Source organism: Syzygium oleosum, unplaced genomic scaffold (assembly GCF_021117445.2).
Source record: "Syzygium oleosum isolate NSW1041296 unplaced genomic scaffold, Sole_v2.1 Sole_v2.13, whole genome shotgun sequence".
NCBI lineage: Eukaryota > Viridiplantae > Streptophyta > Magnoliopsida > Myrtales > Myrtaceae > Syzygium > Syzygium oleosum.
Genome location: NW_026607497.1, coordinates 2777453 through 2786851, shown reverse-complemented (window position 1 = coordinate 2786851; position 9399 = coordinate 2777453). Strand labels below are relative to the sequence as shown.

The window sequence follows — 9399 nt, the reverse complement described above, 5'->3', positions numbered from 1 at the left end:
CCCGATGCAATCTTCGACATTACATAGTAAGGGAGCATGTTAATCATCATCGGTTATGTTTAAATATCTTTGTTCGTTGGTTAAGATGCTTTCAAATTGTACTGGAAGTGATATATCTTGTTATGCAATAAAGTAAAGCAAACTGATGCACCGATACCACATTTATCTCGAACTAATATTTGTGTCACAAAAAAATCCTAAAGATGATCGTCGTGCTGGATTTACATAGATCATCCTTTCCACCCAGTCGCATATGTCCTTCACGTCGAGCCCGACGTTTCACGCATGACTCACAAGCCGACTGTTCACACCACGACAACCACGCTCTTGAGCGTCGAGTTCCACCTGCTATAAATCGTGAACTCAGCAATAGCACCGTGGTGCACAACCTCCCCCCGCGTGCCCATCTCACAACACACACCTTCTCCGCTATCGCCTCTTTTAGCTCCTCCGGAAGGAGCTGCTCTCTTCGACGATGGAGTCTAGCCATATGACCCACAGGAAGTTCCTCTCACTGTTCATGAGGTCGTCTAAAAATTATGTGAGCTCGTGTCAATTGATAGACCTCATGCTCCCGAGGTGAACTTCACAGAGACGTGGTCCAGAGGATTTGAGGCCCCGTTTGGTTCAGCTTTTGGCCTAGCATTGGCCAAATGCTAGCATTTGGAATGCTAAAAGCCCAAAGCTGGTCCGAACCAATTTTGGGCTTTCGACATTCCACAAATGCTGAACTCAAATTTTTTTGTCCCCAAACTACCCTCACTTATTTTGGCTTATTCTGATTTTGCCCCCCCCCCCCCCCCCTCTTAGTACTATTCATCTTCTTCGTGAGGTGGCCGGTGGGGGAGGCCGGCGAGGGCAGCCGACACCGGATCGGGCCGGTGAGATCGCACGACCCAGGCGACGGCTGCCTGAGGTTGCGCGACTGCCCAGGCACCGCCAGCTTGGGTCGCGCGAGGCCATCTGCGGCCTGGGTCGCGCGACCTTCGCCGAGGGTCGCCTGGCCTCAGGTGACGGCCGCTGGCGGCAAATCTAGCTCACCAAGGGTCGCCCGTACTCAAGCGACAGCTGCCGGCGGCAGATCTAGCTCGCCGGCGGCCGTAGGCCTTCACCGGCTCCGACGAAGGGTAGGGTAGGTTTTTTTTTTAAATAAAAAAGATAATTCCCAAAGCCCTTTTGCAAAAAAAATTTACCAAACACTATTTGGCCCAAAGTAGCTTTACAAATAATTTTTTACCAAGCACCACTTGCATTTCCCCAATGGACTTTAATCTAAAGGTATTTGCATTCCCCCAAGTAGCATTTGGAAAGTTAAACCAAACGGGCTAGGAGTCTCCCGCACAGGAAGAGCCAAGTCAAAGATGGGATTTTCAAACATTTTTTCAATGATTCCAAATCTTATCTTATGGTGTACCAAACTATGATATGATATTTTTACAATTCAGAAATATGTTGAGGATTTCAAATTCCCCTTTATCCTATTTTATCCTATCTCAATCCAAACCTGAACGAACCAAACCCAGCCTAAATAGTGCTCTTATGAAAACAGGAAGATCCTTAATAAATTAGGAAAGGTTTTATGAAACGGTGCCCTCGAGCACTCCCATCATATCAAACGGATAAATATCCGGATCTCAAAATGTCGACGATGCATATCACCAGGTCTATCTTTGAATCAGAAATCATTATATTTAATTCATTTAATTTTTAACAAGTGTCCCAATACCTTTCTTTCCTTTTTTTTTTTAATCAACAAAAGCCAATTGCAGAAATCGTGATACTTTTCTCTTATTATTGCGACCTCACCAGAAAAACTTTGAACGAATATTTTATAATTCACTATTTATTTTCGGCCCAACTCCGCTGACGAAACTTCCCCACCGGAAAAACGACAATGCCTTTCCCGCTTGCTTAGCCCGAATGAATTCCGCCGCCCACGCCCGGCGCTAAAAGGGGAAACCGGCCGAACGCGGCGAGAACTTCACGGCGGCGCCCACGTGGGACAACGCCATTGGCCAATCAATTATTCTTTGCCATGGGCTCGACCGCGCCCGATCAGTACCCCACGTTCCTTCGCGGAGGGAAAACTTTTTCGTTGGCGCGTCAAAAACTTGCAACGCTCCTCCTTCCTCTAACTGCTGCACTTTCCTCCTCCCTTTCCACATCGTCCCAAAAGGCAACGGAATCGTCGTCGTTCGTCGTCATCAAAACTTCGCCCCGATCATCATCGATTCCGTTCAAACCCTAATCGCAGTTCTCTCTCTATCTCTAGGCCCCGCCATTGATTGCGATCTGTCGAAGAGCGGAAGCGAAGGAAGCTGCATGCCTTTTGTCCTGTCCTCTCCGTCTCTCCCTCCCTGTTCTTTCCGTCCTTCTTTCGTCAGAGCGCCGCGTGGTGGTGAGCCCGGTCGGTTCGACGAAAGCGAGAGAGAGAGTTCCTCCTGGTCGAGACGGAATATAAGGATCGATTCGGGCTTTCTCCAACAGTGCTTCGCCCGCTGGCTCGCTTTTGGAATCTATCCGGTGCTCGAATCTCTCTCTGTGTCGACCTCTCCGCCTTTTGCCTTTTCGCCTCGCTTTCAGGTAAACCGATGCGCGCATCTTCCTGCGTGACATTTAATGCGCCTGTTCACGCATTCGGTTGATCGAGCTGTTTCGTGTAGTTAAGATTCGGAGCGATTTGATATTTTTCCCCAGCTTGTGTTCGAGTTTTTTTTTTTCTTTTTTTTTTGGCGGTTGAAATGCGTCGCGAGATGAAAATGGAGTGTCGGGGCAGAGCTTCGTTTCCTTTGCCCTGTCGGCCGTGCGAATCGCCGCGGGGTTCGCGTTTTGCTGGGAGTGATGTTGGGAGCTGTGTTCGGAATTTCGTTCGGGAGAGGTTGTTTGGAGCTCCGACCGCGTCTTCACTTACGCTATCGGGAGCCCGGGCATAGTCGAAATTCATTTTCTGTCCGTGACAAGTTTGCCAGACGTTGCCGTTGTTTTGTCCTGAAAAAATTGATAATCTGACTCTTTCCAGAGTCGTCCAATAGGCTATGTGTATTGAATTATTGTCCCACATCGATTAACAACGGATCATAAATGCTGTTCAAATTCACGTGGTCCCCTTTCACCATCAGTTTAAGCTTTTAGGTTAGACATGCTAACACATTAAATTAATGCTTCAGAAGATAAGCCATTTTTTTTTCTAATGCGTGCTGCTAATATCATAATTCTCTTCATTTTGGGGATAAATGGTTTCAATGGAAGATAAGCCAACCCATTGAGCAAATTCCTGACTGGTGTTGATTTCCAGCACCATCCTCTTTGACTACTACTCTCTATTTCTTTCTGTCATCCTTTCCCCAGGGATGGAGAAGATACATGTCTCAGTTCGATTTTCTTTTAATGACAGAGTTCCATTTGATATCTTAGGTTAGTTAGTGGCTGTATATAATGTTTCTCACCAAAAGCTCTTTTGCAGCTTGGAGGTTGTCATGGATGATAAATCTGAGGAAGTCTTGAAGGATTTCCATATACCTGATTACATACTTGTACCTGGATCTAATGTCAAAACTACTTCCCATATACCCTCATGTCCAGTGATCGCGTTCATAAACTCTAAGAGTGGTGGTCAGCTAGGGGGAGAACTTCTCGTCACATACCGCTCTCTTCTTAATAAGAATCAGGTAATTTTCTTTCCGGCCTTTGCTAAAGTGTTCTAGAAAAGGCACTTGATTCTTTGAACAATATTCTTGACCCCTTATCGGTATTTTTTGTCTTACGTCGGTGTATCTGAATTATCAGGTTTTTGACCTGGGAGAGAATGCTCCTGATAAGGTGTTGCATCAGCTTTATGCTACTCTTGAAGTGCTGAAGAGTACAGGAGATGTTTTAGCTGGAGAAGTTCAGAAAAAATTAAGAATAATTGTAAGATCAGTTTTTAGATTTGAATTAGGCCAGAAATCTTCATTTTCTTCTTGTTACAGGCGGAAGCATGTAGCTTGTGCTACTCTGTGGTCTGCACATGCCCTTAGACAATTTTTGATCTTTTTTTCTTACCCGGTAAAATGATGTCATCAGGTTGCAGGTGGAGATGGCACAGCCAGCTGGCTTCTGGGGGTTATCTCTGATCTCAAACTACCCAACCCACCACCTGTTGCCACTGTACCTCTGGGAACGGGGAATAATCTTCCATTTTCATTTGGCTGGGTATGCCTTTAAGTCTTCACAGATAAAGCAATAAAAATAAGGAAGTCAAAACGGCTGTTTGTATTAGTCGTCGCGCCAATGATTAGTCTTGCCTTGTGGTGAAGGCTATGAATGGCTATTTGACTTAGTGTATGGAGGACATTCTTTTTTATCTTTGTCTTTCATGTTTAGATGCTCCGGAGAAAAGATTTGGCAAAAGGAAAGGAAACCAATTTATATGACATAAGAATAAGAAACTTTTCTATCTCACAGGGAAAGAAAAATCCTGGGACGGATAGGCACTCTGTCCAGTCGTTCTTGAATCAAGTGAAGACCGCAAAAGAAATGAAGATGGATAGGTAAGTACTCCCTCTATGAGATAATTGTGTTCATTAGGTCGTTCGCTATAGAGGCTTCCTTGCCATGGGGGACCTGGACTAAAAGTTTCGTCGAAATTGACTTTTAAAGGCTTGCTCAATTACTATTTAAACAGCTATTCTGAATGTCAGAATATACCCATGATGGAGTTTATGGCTAAGAGATAATGTTGTTTCTTTTTCAGCTGGCACATGATCATGAGAATGAGGATTCCAAAACAAGGTGCATGTGACCCTATTGCTCCTCCCGAACTACCACATTCCTTGCATGCATTTCATCGTGTCTCGAAGACAGATGAACTGAACATGGTAAGTTTATTTATATCTTGCACATTAGATCGAGCTTTTCTTTCTGTAACCTTCCTGGGATTTCCTCTACATAATTTATTTACTGAAATGTTTGGTGTAGTGTTATAGATGAGTCGGCACTCAAGTATTATTTGTGTGTTGTCCATGATAGGAGCTTTTTATCACGTACGGTGTATGTTTGAGCACAACAGTTCAGAGATTGTGCCATTGCTAGTAGAGTGATTATTGAATTTGACTTTGAACTCTGTAGTTGCATGCAAATTATCCCGTGCAACAGAAAAAACGTATATGAGATTGATCAGCCCTAGGGTGGGGTTGTAACAACAAATCCTCCTCTTATAATCACCATTCCTCCTCTTCTGTGGTTCAATATCCAGCGCACTTCTAATCACCATTTCTCCTTTCTTGGTTCTTTTTCTGTCTCCTCTTATGTGGTTCAATAACCAGGGCATTTCTTATCACCATTCTGCCATTCAGCTCCTTTTCTGTCTCCTCTTCTGTGTTTCAATGTCCATTGCATTTCTAATTACCGTTTCTCTTTTCTGAGCTCTTTTTCTCTCTGTGTCCATATGCATTTGTCAACTATTTTGTTAACGTTTTTACTATTGCATGTCTGTTTCTGTAAAATCGCAGGAGGGGTGCCACACATTTCGTGGGGGATTTTGGAATTACTTTAGCATGGGTAAGGAAATCCATTAGCTTGTTGACTAACAATATACTCTGAAACGTATGAAACAAAAACATAGACCTCATAAGTGTTTGGTGGAAGTCCAGTGAATCATGGTTTTGAGAATTTAAAAGTCAATGACCATCCCTGACTCGCTTTCCATTGCTTTTGCCCAGACATAGTTGACGTGTTTATGTGTCCAAAACTATCATTAGAATCACATAGTACACTAATTCAATGATCATATCTGATCTGCTTTTTCAATGCTCTTGTGCAGATAATGATAGATATGTTTGTATGTCCATAACCATCATAAAAAACACATGGAATACTAAATATTCACAGATGTAATTGGTTCAAATCTCATGAATCTGTTATTTAGAGATTTTAAGAGATGAATCGATAAATGCCATCACCTGACAAGTTTAGTCTTTGGATTCCTGCAACTGCATTGGACTAATTTAGCAATGCTCTTGTGCTGTACAGGAATGGATGCTCAAGTATCATATGCATTTCACTCAGAGAGGAAGTTACATCCTGAGAAGTTTAAGAACCAGCTTGTTAATCAGGTAATTTTCTATTTCTCATAACTTTTATGATCGTTGATAACAAACAGATTGCCGCACATGCAATGGTAACTGATTGGACTAGGACTCGATATTTTCATTTTAGTTATTTATCTGTGTGATAACTAGCCAGAGTTACAATTATGTGCACAATAGTCTTGTCAAGCCATGAGAGATATCACACTATGACCATCCCAGCCAAGTTATTCTATGGCTTTATAAGGAGAACAGTGGGCAAGGTTGATTAGTCATTGATAGACGGCAAGTGAGGTTGAGTTGTCTCACTGACTATGCATATAGAAGATTCTTTTAGTTGGGTTGTTCTGGCAACTCAGACCAGCACAAACATATTGATGATTGCTTTCCTTACTTGTTCTAAGACCAAATTAAACTCACTCTAAATGTTCTTAAGAAATTTTTCAGTTTGTATTTAGTATTCCTGAGTGATGTCTTGACTCTTCTTTCACTTTTGGCCTATAAGGTCATCATGCATATGTAAGACTTTGTCAGACTTTGCTTGTCTTGGGTTTCAGAGTACTTACTTGAAGCTTGGATGTACTCAAGGATGGTTTTGTCCTTCTCTTTGTCATCCTTCTTCGCGGTGAGTCTCTTGGAAATATACTTCACTCTGCTCACAGGTTCTAGATCTTCATGGAAAGAATGATATGCTTTTACAATCTACTTGCCTGCATGCCGTTATTTTCTGCTTTTCTTTTAGTCATCCCATATAAATGGACATCATTTTACTAAACTTATGTCAATGCAGGAATATGGCACAGTTGACAAAGGTGAAAATAATGAGAAAACACGGCCAGTGGGAGGACCTCAACGTACCTAGCAGGTTATTTACAAGTACCATATATAATTATCATAAAAAAATTTGTTTGTGTTGCTTGTAAGTGTTCTTTAATTTTAATGGTATTGCTGAATGCTACTTCATTTTTCTGATTTCTCGAATTGACTCGTGATGTCTACCGTACAGCATCAGGTCTATCGTGTGCCTCAACTTGCCTAGTTTTTCAGGCGGACTCAACCCTTGGGGAAATCCAAACACAAGAAAATCGACTTATGTAAGTTCAATGCCTACTTACTAAAATCTCTTGTTCATATACTATTTGCCTGTCTCCTGACCTTCTTTCACAAATATCTATTGAGCCCTCTTTTTATTGTATGAGCCTTACAGAGAGACTTGACTCCTCCATATGTCGATGATGGCCTTCTTGAGATTGTCGGTTTTAAAAATGCTTGGCATGGCCTTGTATTGCTCTCTTCAAAAGGGCACGGTACTCGTCTCGCACAGGTAGAATTACAATGAATCTTTCTCAAGTTGATTTTGCATGATCGCAGCATGAGTTTGTTATGCATAAATTGATCATAGTCATTTTGAAATGGCATTGGCATATAGATATTAAGACAATTTAAATTGGTGCCTGCACTCAAGTGTGCCTCATTACATCTCGCTTGTATTTGTCTGTGTGTTCTTGTACGTATATTCATACATTTGCTCTCTAAATTCCGATGTAGACAAGTAGAGTTCGCTTCGAGTTCCATAAGGGGGCAGCAGACCACACATTCATGAGAATGGATGGGGAACCTTGGAAACAACCCCTACCAGTCGACGACGACACTGTCGTTGTTGAGATCTCCCCATCCAGCCAAGTAACGATGCTAGCCACCCCTCTTTGCCAGTCCAAAAGTATATATGACCCCTCTTCCCCCACGGTATATCAGGACAATGATGACAACAGCAGTGAAGAAGAAGGCGGAGAAGACTGGGAAGAGCGAAGGAAGTTTGGTGCTGCGGAAACTTTCAAAATTCCAGATGGCATCGAAATCTCCCATCTCAGTTAAGCACGGAATTCGAGTTCTTTGGTGGGATCTCCATTTACATGTATTGATTCCCCTTGTCGATGATTTGACTGGTCCTAGGATTCTGTGTAGTTATGAAGGTTCACTTAGTAGGTATTCCCGAGTTAGAGATTCATCATAGATAAACCCTGCTAATTTGCTAACCTGTAGTTTCTCGAGTTAAGGCCATATCGTCGTGTACAGCTCATGGCTACTAATTAGATTCCAGCCCTGACTTGACCGATTAGTTCTCACTTGTTAACTTCATTGTTTCGAGTACATTAGTGTGTAGCTCCCGGGGTCAGATGCCCTTGCTTGAATTAATTCAGTTTGGTGTGTTCTTTCTGCCATCTTCAAACGCCAGTTCCTGAAGATCCTCACATGATTCCACTTGGAACAAGGGAAACGAAAATCTGGTTTATACTTTCAATTTCAGCCTATTTTATTGCAATTTGATGACCTAATTCTTACCGTTAAACCTCAGACGTCGTTTCACTTTTGGTAATTGCCGACTGGTTGTGTTCTTCTCTAGAGCTGACTGCATGCGGTTTTGCTATTTTGGAGTACAAATATAGTGGAATTCGAAATTCTTCATTGCTCATCAAACTATCTCGGACAGTTCTGGTACACTGATTTGTGTAAACGGTTCGAAAAATGGTTCCAACTTCTTTCATCATCGACGAGCATAAATCTGTAGAAAGTTCGGGCGGAGTTTAATTTACTCATTCAAAAGAAATAACTGTCTTACTTGTGTCTTAACTCATGAAGGCAGCCAAATTGAAATGTAGAGTAATGATAACACTCAAGCCGCATTCCGTGTGCTTACGAATCGCTGACAGAACGTTATCCAACTCCCGGGTCTCGGTATTGTCGCGACCTTCGCACCGCTCCAATTCAATTATTGAACCTGTACTAAGTTTCGGAGTCTAGGGATACAATTCAAGACCCCGAAACATTTAGCAGAAGTGAGCAAATCTGTTGGTTCTGTTTTCTAGTTTAGTTGCTACTTGGTATTAGTTGATGCACTCAATGCCGGAATTGCACGACGGCCGATCCAGAGTTGTCATATTACAGCTCGATTGATGGTTTTTGCTTGTGAGTGTTCGCCCTGTTTTTACTCAAACTAGGTGCTTTGGATACTTCCCTATTTTCTAGTCCTTCTTCCTGCCATAACTTTTTTAATAAACCCTCGAACTAATAATAAGTACACCGGGCGAACATAAATAAATCAAAGGAAAATTTCCAAACGAAGGCATAAAGTGTCCTCATTTTCTTAATGAAAGGCCTAAAGTTGATCTTGTTTCACCAAAAGGCCTAAAGTGATCTCATTTTCTCAAATAAAAGTTTACAGTGACTATGTCAATCTCAAAAAAGAGTTTGACCTCATCAGCTGGTCAAGAACATTTTTCATCATTTACTTTTTTATTTTCTTTTTCCTTTTTTCTTTCCATAAAAAAGAAAA

At 42.1% G+C, this 9399-nt stretch overlaps 1 protein-coding gene across 2 annotated transcripts; it reads left to right on the top strand.

Annotated features, from left to right (window-relative positions):
• The first annotated feature begins 2375 nt into the window (after positions 1 to 2375).
• On the top strand, positions 2376 to 8287 carry LOC115687717 (diacylglycerol kinase 1-like). Of its 2 annotated transcripts, none has more exons than XM_030613362.2 (13): positions 2376 to 2583; positions 3464 to 3668; positions 3787 to 3909; positions 4063 to 4191; positions 4444 to 4529; positions 4733 to 4856; positions 5490 to 5538; positions 6010 to 6092; positions 6623 to 6690; positions 6856 to 6930; positions 7072 to 7159; positions 7273 to 7389; positions 7614 to 8287. In XM_030613362.2, exons 2-13 carry the CDS (start codon positions 3477 to 3479, stop codon positions 7938 to 7940), a joined length of 1461 nt encoding a protein of 486 aa, XP_030469222.1. In that variant the 5' UTR covers positions 2376 to 2583; positions 3464 to 3476; the 3' UTR covers positions 7941 to 8287. The 2 variants fall into 2 exon arrangements, with proteins under 2 accessions (XP_030469222.1, XP_056173367.1); XM_056317392.1 differs by lacking the exon at positions 2376 to 2583 and adding an exon at positions 2711 to 2899.
• The last annotated feature ends 1112 nt before the right edge of the window (positions 8288 to 9399 follow it).